General features: G+C 45.6%; 1 protein-coding gene across 3 annotated transcripts in view; it reads left to right on the plus strand.

Annotated features, from left to right (window-relative positions):
• The first annotated feature begins 295 nt into the window (after positions 1 to 295).
• Positions 296 to 12,606, plus strand: part of SRPX (sushi repeat containing protein X-linked) — a 48,773-nt gene continuing 36,462 nt past the window's right edge. Inside the window, exon 1 of one of the 3 annotated variants that reach the window (XM_080576283.1) lies at positions 296 to 484. In XM_080576283.1, the coding sequence (XP_080432409.1) occupies positions 415 to 484 (70 nt within the window). In that variant the 5' untranslated portion in view covers positions 296 to 414. The remainder of the gene's footprint in view (positions 485 to 12,606) is intronic. The other 2 variants (XM_080576282.1, XM_080576281.1) reach the window with 2 other exon arrangements.

Here is a 12,606-nt window from a genome sequence, read left to right on the forward strand (position 1 = left end):
CGCACTTTTCCCTCGTAACCCTGCTGTTCAGGGGCCCGACTCGTGCTTTCTGGGCTGCCCTTCCTCACCCTCCCCTCCCCGCCGGGGGAGGCTGCTGGGGGCGAAAGGGGCTCGGCTCCGGCTCCCTCACGGGCTGCGGGTCGGGGGGACCCGAGCCCCGGGTGAGGGAATGGGGCCGGGACCGGCCTCCGACCCGGGTCAGGGGCAGGGGCGCCACGTCGGGGCCGGTCCCGGCGGGCAGGGCAAGGCGAGGGGAGGCGAGGCGGGGCCGGGCCGAGCGCCCTCCGCAGGAGGAGGAGGAGCCTCCGGCCGAGCCCGGGAGCCCGCTCCGAGGATGTCTCCGTCCCACTCCTCCTCCTCCTGCCCCTTTGCCGCGCAGCCCTCAGCCGGGAAGGGCCGCCGCCGCCGCGCAGCATGGCGAGCCGCTGCCTGCGCCTGGCCGCCCTGCTCGCCCTGACCGCCTGCCCTGGCCGCGCCTACCAGGGTAGGGAAGGGGGCGGCCGCCGCGGGGACCGGGAGCCCCCCGAGGGGGATGAGGGGGGCTGCCGAGCCGGGGCGATCTGGGACGGCCCCGGGGAGCGACCCTCGCCCGGCTCGGGGGGACTTCGAAGGGGAAGGGGAAGGGGAAGGGGGGGCGGCTCTGGCACCGCTCGTTGTCCCCTTCCCCGGGTGGAAACCGGCCCGGTGCGCCGGGCTTCTGGTAGTTAAAAAGTCCTGTATTTGTGGTGTTTGGCCTCTGGTCGTTTGCACAGGGTTTAGCGGAGTTTGAAGGGGGGGGATTTAGGCCCGGTTTTGGCGGGGAAAGAAAATGAGCCCGCCGCGCTGCCTGCCCGTGTGGAGCGGCCGCGCCGCGGCAGGTCGGGGGGGGGCTGACTGGGGACACTGCGGGTACAGCCGGGGGTAGCTGGTGTGCAGGCGTGGCTCAGCAGGTGTACGCAGTGAAAATCCGGGGGCAGAGGTGTTGGTTCAAATGCAGGTGCGTTACTGGGGGTTGACACCGCAGAGAGGTGATAACCAGGTAAGGAAGGTGTCTGGTGCGGTTGCCAGCTGTGCGTGGGGGCAGCCGCTGTTTGTTGCTGGTTCCTACTCTTTGCATCCAGCAGCCATCCCTACGTAAGTGCTAGCCCTGTCTGTGTAGGGCCATAAAATGTCCTAGTGATGGTATTTGTGAGTTGAAGTTAGCTTTTCTTGGGTTTGCTGGCATGCAGCAACAGATTTCTTTCCAGCGTGAAAGATGCTGGAACGCGCGTTTGTGTTCTTCTTTACAAAACACTAAGGTATTGGACGCATCAGTTGCTAAATCAACAAAGACAACAGAAGTTTCTGTCCTGGCATTTCTGTGAGGACTGTTGTGCTGCCAAACTCCTTATTTTCTTAGGAAGATGACTGGATGCCTTATTTGCGGTTCATGTGAATGTTAGTCTTCAATTAGTTTGCAGAGGATGCTAATATCCTGCTCTTCTCTTTCCTCTTAGAAGGCCAAATGTAACTTCTCCCATCTCAAAAATACACTTTTTGCATGTAATCTTCAAGCTGACCACACAATAGCCTGCTTGTTTCACCCTTCACTCATTTGAAAGTCCAATTTTCCTATTAAGCTTAGCGATAAAGGCTCCAAACTGTTTAAATCATCAGCAGCTGTGTTTGTAAACCCTAATATCGAGTTAAGGTTTCACATTCCATTTCTTCTGTTTATTTTGTTAAGAGAAAATGTGATATTCTTTCAAACCTTTATTCTCAACATGAACTCTAGCATTTTCTTTCGTGACACTGTGTTGGTCTCTAACTGTGCTCATCAGGTGACCGAATGCCTTTAGGTAAATTGAAATAGCTTCTCCAAATAATTTCAATGGGAGGTATGTGTATGTGGCCCCCTTGAATACAAATTATACGTGCGTGTACTGTAATGAACTGTTACTAGGAACTGAATGCTTTTTTTAATTGACAAAGCCAAGGAGCCTATTTTAGAGCCACACAAATTGCTTATTTTTGGTAGCAGATTGTTATTTAAACAGCAGGAGTAATTTAATCAGCTCTTGAATTCATAACTTGATAAAACTGAAGTTTTTATTGTAGAGCGTCTGTGCTCCATAACCCAAAGGCTATGGTGAATGATATACTAAATAAAAGTAATTTAGGTGCTATAAACAGAGTTCTGTGATCTGTATTTGATGGTAGGCAGTGAAAAACATTGAGTGATGAGTTAACTCTGTCCTTGGGATTAGGAAGGTGACTGAAAAATACCTGAATTCTTAGTTTCTAATCTTGAAAGATTTCCCTTGGTTCTTTTACATTGTTCTGTTCAAAGCCCGTGATGCGCTGGTGAAATTTCTTTCATGGCACTTGTAAGAAAAAAGTCCATTTGCCCTTCAAGAGCGTTTTAGAGATGCACCTTTTGGAAGTTAAAACAAGGGGATGTGTTTGTTTATCCCTAGGGAGTAAAGAGAGAAACTAAAGACCTTTGAGCTCTTGAGTGACTCTTTCCTCATCAGGTTCTTCTTGCCTTCCCCAGAGTTCTTCCCATCTTTTTTTTTTCTTTTCTGGTTTTCAGAGCTGTGGAAAGCCCAGGTAGATCCTTTTTCTGTTGGGCTCAGGCAGAGCACTGATGACCTTCCGGTAGGGCCGGATGAGAGTACAGCTAAACATATGTATATAGGAAATCACTTGTTCAGTACTACAGGTACGTGGAACTGAAATCAAGTGATGCTGCATGGTATAAGACTGTTGTAGTCATGTCTTTACGCTTCTGGTAGACAGTTGTAAGGAAAAGCTAACCTCTGACAAAAATAATGGGAAGCAGTTATACTGCATTAAAAAAGAAGCTGCGTTTTAGAGGAAAATACTGGTGTGAAGGGTTTACGAACCTCAAGAGGTGCCATTAAGATCACCTAAGGAATATGTAATACTAGAGAACTGTTTTCAAAACCTTTATGATATTTAAATAATTGAAAAACAATATATATGCATAGTATGTTTGTAAACATATATATATGTTTGGATACTTGGATATATGTTAAATAGGAGCAGACCGATGTCTGTCTGGTTGCGGGAAGGGCAGCTCTTCTCAAAGCTGTAGAGCAAGGGGTGCATCTGTGGGCGAGACTTCTCAGTGCTGCAGCCTTTGAGGGAGAGCCACTCCTTGCCCAACTGAGCTTATGCTGCAAATAGACAAGGGATTGAAGGAGAAAACTGAAAGAAGTAAATATTTAAGATGGCTTAGAGTCGTGTGGCAGGCTTTAAAAAAAATCTGGCGTTGCAATTAGTGTCTTGATTCCCAATTATAGCTCCTATCCATCAGACTGGGCTGCAGCAGTCAAGAAACTGTCTCCAAGCCCCTAAGCAGCTGGAGTTCTGCATTGCCAAGGGTGGGGCCCGTTGTGTCAGCTGAGGTTTTCCTTGTTGCTTTTTTAATGCAGTTTGCTCTCTGCCCGTTAGTCCTAGGTGACAACTTTCGTAGAAGTACGTACAGGACCCACTTGTGTTCTTGGTTCTCTGTGTGCTGGTCCCCTGAAGCCAACTGCACCGATGCTGAGCTCGTGGAGGATGCAGACCTGGGTGTCCTTCAGGCTCTCTGAACCCAAACACAGAACAGAAAGGCACAATCTGCCCTCAAATAGCTTGCAGGCCAAGTAAAAGACAAAAAACATCACGTGAATACAAGCAGATAAGTATGTCCTAAGGCACAGCTTTATCCCAAGAGTTGTCCTTTGGACCAGTTGTCTCCTCCTAAATAAGTTCCAGATAGCTGGATGACTGTATGTGAAGAAATAAGCAAGGCTCCCAGCCGCAGAGAGACCTAGCAGAAATGACATGTTAAAGTGACCTCGAATGCAACAAATGTCCTGTTTATATCCGTCAAGAACATTGTCGTCCCTTGGTGCTGCATCTGTGCTTTCTCACATAAAGTTGGCCATCGTCATGAGGTACAGTCATTCCCACCGAGTGTTATCAAAGCACCGTGCGTTTCTTTCTGGGTGGTTCTTAAGGGATCGCATCCTCAAGGACGGATGTCAAGGAGATGCACTAGAGCTCAGAAGCAGTTACTTTTCACTCCTGCCAGCTGCTGGGTGCCGCTTGCTGCTGGTCCTCTGCAGTAGTCGATGCTAGCAGGCATGACACAGGCTTCCTGGGAGACTAGAGTGTATGAACAAAGGGTTTATAAAAACTTGCAATTGAGGTTGCTATCAGTGCAGGTTAGAATCTTGTCTGTGAAAAAGTATAAATGAGCGTGTGACGTGGAATATCTAATACCCCAGTTCTTAAACAATTTGATGGTGTTGAGATGCATTTCACTGTAGTCCCCTCGCTTCTCTGACAGTTGAAACCACGAGATGTCAATAAACTGAATTACTGAAATATGCTTATTTTTTTCCTCCACTATACAAATAAGAACGGAATTGGTAACAACTGAGTCAAATTTGTGGCTGTTGAAGATGCAAGGAAAAAAATATTTGGCATTCTTTGAATGGGCCACTGTGTTGAAAATTCAAGCTCTTTGACATATAACCTTGTGCAAGTTGCTTAGGCTTGCTTGCTCTTCCTTGCTTTCCCCCTCTGTAAATTAAAATAGCATAAATGTGTACCATTGTGAAGTGATTGGAGAAGCCTACGTAAAAAGTCCACTGTGCAGATACTGCTGTGTACTGATTTACAGAAAGAAAGGAGTTGGAAACGGGCACAGGCTTCAGCCCGTGCTTTCAGGTGCCTTGATACAGTGCCTACAAACTTTGCATAACTGGCTGAAGGCCAGAGAGTGTGTGAAGAGCACCATTTGCATTCATGTACTATAAAGGCACAAACATTGAATGAGTATAGACTTCCTCTTTATTGTTTTTTATTTTTGTTGTTTGGTTGGGGGTTTTTTGATCCCATGCTGGGATTTCTTGCAATTCAGTTACTGCAGGTAGGCCATCTCAGAGGGGTCGCTGAAGTAACCTGGAGGGGAGGCACTAACTTGATTGTTTCATAGCTTATAAGATGTATAAAAATATTCTACTTAGGTAGTCCTGACTCTTGAGCCTTGTACTGTGCTGCCATACGTGAGGTGAGGGCAGTGCAAGGGTCCCAGGAGCACCTTCATGGGGAGAGGTAAAAATGTTTTTTTTGCCAACTTGGTTAACAAAGTAGATGTTCTTTGAAATACTTGGCTAATTTTTCTGCTTCTGAAATGTCAGTGTTTTTGTTTTTTCTTTCATTTGCTGCTTCAAGTTATGTCATATGTGAAGTACCTGTGATATGCTGGGGATAGTTCGTTTCACAAGATCTTCATTTAAATTTTTTTAGTGGGGTAAGTTGAAAGCTCAGCATGCAGAGCATTGCTGGCGGGCCGTCAGTTCTCTGCCACTGCTTCTAACTATTAATTATGTTTAAAGGAACGCTGTTAAAGCTGTTCAGACTGAAAATTTATGCTGCAATACCTTGAAAGTGGCTCCAAATTAGAGGTTTTAACTTTGATTCTCTTCTTCCCTGTAACCTGAGAGAGCTGCTTTAGAGGTCTGCCAGATTTTGACGCAACTTTAACTTGTCCTTTTGCATATCTCTACGTGAAGAGAGAAGGGGGTTTTATATTCCTTCAGAGATGACAATGGAAATAAATTTACCCAAGTTGATAAGTACGGAAAGCTGAGCTTTACCAATGTCTTCTGTTAGTTTTCCTGAACAATCTTGACAAAGTTTTGTTGTGCTTGAGGAGGTAAATGGTGTCTTTGCTGTGTACTTAACACACAGAAATGTGAAAGCAGCAGGTATGTGGAGAGTAAAGTTCTAGCAAGTGCAACGCAAGGATGATTAGAAATCCTTCCCCCACCTTCCATTATCTTTAACTAGTGTGTCTTGGCAGCTGCAGGTTTTTTCCTGAGAGAAATGTCTAAAATTACATCTTCCCCTTAAGTTCTGTGAAGATGAAATGAGAATACGTTTAGCATGGGAGCACTTCAATAGCCTGCTACCAGCATGCTGAAGTGAATCTGTCAAAATATCTTGGTGCTGGACTAGAGTTAAACTTTTCTGCGAAAAGGCTCATTTGAGGAGGAAGTGTTGCTTATTGGTTTCTTGTTTGTTCTGGATTCTCTATGTGCTTCATGTCCAGAAGTCTCTAGACTGGCTGGCATGCTGTTTCCAGGCTTGGATGGCTAGCCTTCATCACCAGCTATACATATATATATATATATTTTTTTTTTGTGCGCTTTCTTCTCTAGTGCTTAGGAAATGCAACTTTACAAAAGCAGCTGCTTTGTGTTCCTTCACAGAAAAACATCACTTTATAGGGTACTTCTGGGAGTTTTGCCTTCCCTCCAGGAACCACTGTGCGACTGCTTTTGCTGATCAACGTGGGCTCCTCTCCCCTGCTGCCTGGGCTTCCTTGTACTTGTCCCTGCTGCCCAACTGCTGGGATCTTTGGCAGGATCCCTCACTTTGGCCCCTGTTGGTTCAGATGCTACAAGGTAGGGTTTGGAGGCTCCCAGGGGTGTCTGCAGTACAGGAGAGGTTTCCCAAATTCCCAGCAGGGCCCTCTGGTGCATCCTACACCAGCAGTGCCAAACTGCAACGTGTTCTCCTTCACCCTCCCCTGCAATTTGGCACAAAATAAGCAGCAAGGGTGAGATGCGCTTTATTCTCGCAGTGGTGCTGTCCCTTTCAGCTCTTCTGCAGCTCTCCCCTGGGCTGCTTTCGGCTGTGTCCCGAAAGCTGCTGCCCCCCTGCAGTGCACAGGGCGAACGAAAGCCTGGGAGATGAAGGCACCCCTGCAGCATTGGATCGCCCAGCCTCTGCCAACGTGTGCAACTCCAGTGGGGGAAAGTCGGGCGCTTTTGGCAAAGGCTTTAGCCATTTGAGCAGATACCACTTGTATAGCTTCGTGTGTTGTGCTTTAGTCAATGAGAACGTGCTTTCAGCTGAGGACAGGTAACGTAAGTGTGGTTTAGGCTAGGAGCTGTTGTGAAAGCAAGTTTTACCCGATGCGTAGAGCCCAAAAAGAAACAGTGAGAAGGCTTGAAATGATACATGTTCTGGGTTGCTTTTGTGAGATGTCTGCAGGCCGTCACGAGCTATTTTCAAGGGGCAAAAAGCCACAACCAAAACATTCAAGATGCATATCAAAGATTTTTTGATTGTGTTTTTATTTATTTGAAACTGGTGAGTAAATACCTATACATGTGTGTGTAGATCTTTGGTTTGTACAATGCTTGAATTGTGACATGCAGCCGTGTCCTTCAGGGAGGCACAGAAGAAACTTCTGCAGCTTTGCAGGAAAACATAGCAGTAAATTTTATGGTATCTTTTGCTTCAGATCTCGCAGTAGACAAAAATATGCATATGTGAAAATACTTCATATATGTAATTTGGATGATTTAGAAGCTTGTGTTATAATGAAAGTTTGTTTTGAAGACTCTGAAATTACTATGTTGCTGTTACAGAAAGAATCCCTTTTTTCAGTCGTGACAAATCTTAAATTTCACCCAGCTCTGTACGGACAGGTTTTCTTACAATTGGAGATGTGATTAAAGACGACTGGTTTTAGTCTTCCCTACTTCTTGCCCTCTTCTTCTTTTCAGGAAATGCCATTGCTTTTCAGGGTACTGGATTTAGGCATGCCATACATCTATACACTAAGAATAGCAGCACGCTTTGGAAGCAGTCGTGTATTCAGGCTTCTCCAGCAGTGCCTTGTCATGCTGCACGGTTTACCCGAAGCCTGCACTTAACCAGCGTGGGCTGGCCAAGTGAGTCACTTTGCAAAGTCTTTCCCTCGTGGCTGTCCCATGAGTTTTAACCTAGCAGGGTCTGTGGTCCTTACTGGTGTCCCTCAGAGGTCTTCTGCCAGACTTCCTGACACTGGCTTGCCGGATGGGGTGAGATGCTGCTTCCAACTCCCACACCAAGCTAAAAGCCTCTGCCAATTACACTTTTCTTCAGAGTTTTCAGACAATGCACTTAAAATAATGACTTACTTTGAATCTCCCTGTCTTGAGTCTGTCCGTTGTGGCTCTCTATTTATAATGTGTCGCTCATAAGTAAAACAGGCCAAAATTTGCATGCCTCTATCCAGCTATTCTTGAAGATTAAAAATGTGTTGGCTCACAGCCATTAACTGCTCTAAGCTGCCCAGAGACAGATACCAGAAACAATGCACCAGACACTGAGTTATGGTGGCAGGGAACGTTTAAATAAAAAATAATAATAATAAAATAAATAATAAAAAGGTCTTTCCCATATTTTATTTTTTCTGGGAAAGGAGTGGATGTGAGTGCTCCAGAAAGCTATTACTTGCTGAAAGAAGGTATGTTCCTTATTAATGTAGCAAGGAAGAAAAGACATGGCTTGTTGAAGGTGTCTTCTGTGAAGGCATCTGGCTGGTAATTTGCTTCTACTTTGTAGCACTGATTTCTTTTCAAGACATTAAGGGAGCTGGTTAGCCTGTGTCTGCTGGATCCCTTTTATAAATGGTTTATCTGACCAGAGAGCACACTCGGAAGGCTTTGGCTGAAAACCTTCATATAAGGAGCAAGCACTATTATATGTGCCATGCATCATATTAAGTGAAAACATGTGGCTGTGTTTAGTTATGGAACTGCTACAGGAAGCTCCTGCAGCTCTTCAAAACTGGAAAAGTATGACCTGAGCATGACTGCTGTTTGGGGCCTATCCATACGCTCGCCTGACTAGTCTCTCCATCCACCACAACATCTGGATGAGTTTCCTTTTCTCGTAGGTATCAGGAACCACGTTCTGAGTATCTCACTGCTGCTGGACACGCCGTAATTAGACAGGAAATCTGTGTCTGGGAGAACCAGGAGATAACTCTTAACTGGGAACATGCTTTGACTTCTTGTTGACATCAAATGAAGTCATATGATCAAATGCATCAAATTCTGAGCAGTTCTGTAATGAGGGAGGGCAACACCTGCATAAATGCTAGCAGTGCTCTTTGTGTTATCACCAATACTTTTTTATCCTTTCCACCAGCACGCTGGAAGTTTGCAGCAGTTAACTGCCTGAGAACTTGTCAGCAATGTGTCCTGTGGTCTTTTCTGCAATTGTGAATGCCTGAATTCTTTTATTTTTGTTTCTTCTGGTTGATGATTCTGTGTCTGGGACTGAGTGTTGAAACCAAGAATATTAAACAGCATCTGTAGATGACTTCAGGGCATTTCAAACCCCTTAGATACCAGTAATGGCACAGGCTGCACGTTGCTGCCCTGCAAGTTCTTTGGTTTTGCTATTACTCAAAATCATCTTCTTGCAATATTTCTGGCTGCCAGTTTGTTTAGGAAAATCTTAGATGTGTGGCGTATTTATAAAATGCCTCAGATGTTTTATCTGTAAAATACATTAAAACCACATACATTGCTTGTGTGCAGTAAAAGACAACTTGTAGCTCATCAGAAAGATAACGTGATTGATTTATGGCTGTCTGTTTCCCCTGCTGGAAACGTAAGCCTGTTTGTCAAAATGAATCAGTACAGAGGAATTGAAAATAAGTCTTCCATTTCACGTATAAAATATTTTCATATCTGTAAGCTCCTCGCAGTGAAAGCAGCTTTTGATTTATTTGCAGCTGATGAACCTTGTTTCTGAAGTACAGTTCTGGTCTTTCTCTACTCTTTTGGCTGTAACAAAGTTAATTCTTTATTGCATCGAGACTATGAAGAGGAGGGGGACAGGGAACAGAAAGATTCCATATTGCAGTATGTGGCGCAAAATGAATTCATTTATTGCTAATGATTTTGGTGGTGTAAGGGCTGATGCTTCTCAGGGTTCCACTTCACACAGAGCTGTCTTCTCCAAAATGTTTTGAGTCTGATTTAGGTGAAGGTAAGAGGGACTGACGAACAGCAGAAATGCAGGAAGGGAAGGCATAAATAAAATCTTGTGGCTGTATAAATTAGCTCTTGCACAATTTAAATAAACTTCAACTGAAAAACCCAGCACACCAGCACTGTCAGCAAGCTGCAGGCTCTTATCACACCCATCCCAAGCTTTTGTGAGAGCTGATGCAGCAACTTATGTTTTCGGGTATATTTGCTTGAACGGTTCTTTTAAAACCACTCTATTTAATTCTTTTTAGTCACTTTTAGTTTCCTCTGTGGAAGGAGCTGTGAGGAGTCAAAGCCGTCACAGTGTGTGAGTGAGCAGGGGAGGAGGAAGGCTTGGCAGGCTCCACCGTACGGCAGTTTGCAAGTTCATACAGGATTGCATCTCTTCCAGGCCTTTAGTTGTCAGCTGTCTGCCGTCAGCATGCTTCAGCCCCATAACAACCTCCTGAAAACTACTGAAGACCAGAGCGTGTTTTATATCGGGGGCTGGCTGCTGGATTGGTCCTACTCATGCTTCTTGCTGGGGCAGCAGGTTGTCCAAGGGTGGTTGAAACCAAACCCCAATGTTACTGCTTTTCCCCAGAATATGTTTTCTTCCCACAGAGCTGGCTGGGTTAGGGATTTGGTGAACCGGGGTGCTTTACTGTCAGACCTTGTTTGAGGCTGCCCATTTGTCTGGTTTCACGTTGGCAGATGTTGGCGTGTCATAGGCTGCTATTGAGCTGGCTTCTTTGCAAGGAAGGGATGCCAGGGAGCCCCCTGCTGCTGAGGGGCAGAGTGGTGAGGGGCAAAGGAGTGAAAAAGCAGCAGGACACAGCTTGTGTGACCCCTGGCCTTCTGCCAGGACTGTGCGCTCGGTGCCGCGTCCCGTTTTCATGTGCGTAAAAAGGCCAGTACAGGACTTCGTTCTGTGAAATTTCATGTTTGGTTGAGCTGCATAGAAGACTGTAGAGTGTGTGTGTGTATATATATATATATATAAAAGGGAAAGGTATCTTGGATTTCTCGTTTCTGCATAGCAGAGTGTAGGGCCAGGGCCATCCTGGCACAGCGAGGGCCAGCAGCGGGGCAGAGGCCTTGTCGAGCGGCCTTGTCCCACCATGGCCAGGCCGTGAGCAGAGCCAGGCCGGGGTGGTGACAGGGGCCCGCAGGGACCCTGGGGCTGTGGGGACATGGGGACAGGGCAGCTCCCAGTCAGAGCTGGGGGACCTGGCGGGGTTGGAGGCTGGTGTGGGTGCTATGGGAAGCCGTACGTGTCTCTCATGTTTGACCTCCAGCTGGATTTTGGGTTAAGTTCCACCTTATTTAGGGTTTATTAGTTCCTGGTAATGATTTAGATGATGGCTGCACTTTTCTGTGAGATTTTTTACTAGCTTGGTACTTTTTTTGTGGATTTTTTTTTTGTCCAGAGTGTTTGACGTGGCACCCATATCTCAGGCCTGTGTAATAAATGTGCAGTTTGTCTATCAACCTTTAAGAGCATGCCCTGAAATCTCACGACCAAGTCTTTCAGGCTTTGACACTTCCGTGACGAGGAAACCTAGTGAGAAGCGTGATTGGGGCCCCTACACTGTCTTTAAAAGGCAAAACGACTGATCTTTGCTGTATGCCCATTTTATTAGGTAACAAAATATTTTGATGCTCAGAAAAGAAATGTAACTGGTGTGACTAGAATGCAAACAAACCCATAAATCTGTTATTTAAAAATGTCTCACTTGCTATGAGCTTGGCTTGTTAAGAGCCTCTAGTTTCTGTCTTCAGGATGTTTATAGAACTTGAACAGTTTTTCTGTACTAAACTGCCTCTGTTGGCAGCTAAAATTGGTAGAACTAGCTGTTAAATCCCAGAATGGTTTGGGTTGGAAGGGACCTTAAAGATCTAATTCCAACCCCCTACCATGGGTAGGGACACCTCCCACTACACCAGGTTGATCAAAGCTCCAGGACTATAAAAAGGACTATATCCTAATGAAGGATTTGAAGGACTATATCCTAATGAAGTAAAGTGAACCCTGATCTTGGTAATTTGAAGTTGGTCATTCCTGCTAGACGTTGTTCATCAGCAGTAGATGTCAGCCTTTCCTTAACAAAAGGTTGCCCTGTGAGTTCATATTTTTCTGATTAACCCCATTGCTTCCCAGCAAGTGCTGCCCTGATGTCAGGAGGCTGAGCTGGACTTCCACTCTGTGCTGTGGTGGTGTTTCCAGATGTCCTTCACAGAAGACCTGGTAGCCCTAGCTGTGTCTGAAGAGGAAGCGAGCAGGACTGCTCCTTCTGGTGTCTCCTTCTCCAGGTTGCTGGCTGAGCTGTGCTGGGTGGCTCTGGTGAAGACAGGACATGGTTACCAATGGAGGATGAGAAGTCCACAGCATCTACTGCAAGGACTGAGACAAATATATATTTCCATTCTGTCTTCAAGCTTATACCTTTTGAAAAAAAAAATATGGATTGGCTTTGTACATATTTCTCTTCTCTATAAAAAACTTTTTTTTGGAGTCCATCTGTAGCTGCTCTGGCCACCTCTGCTGTTTCTGGTAGTCACAGTGAATTTTCACTGCCCTTTTCTGTCTCCTCAAGGAGTAGGGTGTAAATTCTGGAAAACTGGCTTTGGTGCATTGATTTAAGTGGTGATTGATTTAAGTGGTTATATTGGTATTGCCAGGTTTCTCTTTGCCCTAAACCAGTAACTAGGGTTCCAAAGATTGGGGACATTTATGTTGATTTCATATTTATTTTCTAGTTTGGGGCATTTGAGGATGCAGGTTTTCTAAGCATTGTCTTTGGCAGCAAAG

This window comes from Anser brachyrhynchus (genome assembly GCF_964034855.1).
Source record: "Anser brachyrhynchus genome assembly, chromosome: 1".
Lineage (NCBI taxonomy): Eukaryota > Metazoa > Chordata > Aves > Anseriformes > Anatidae > Anser > Anser brachyrhynchus.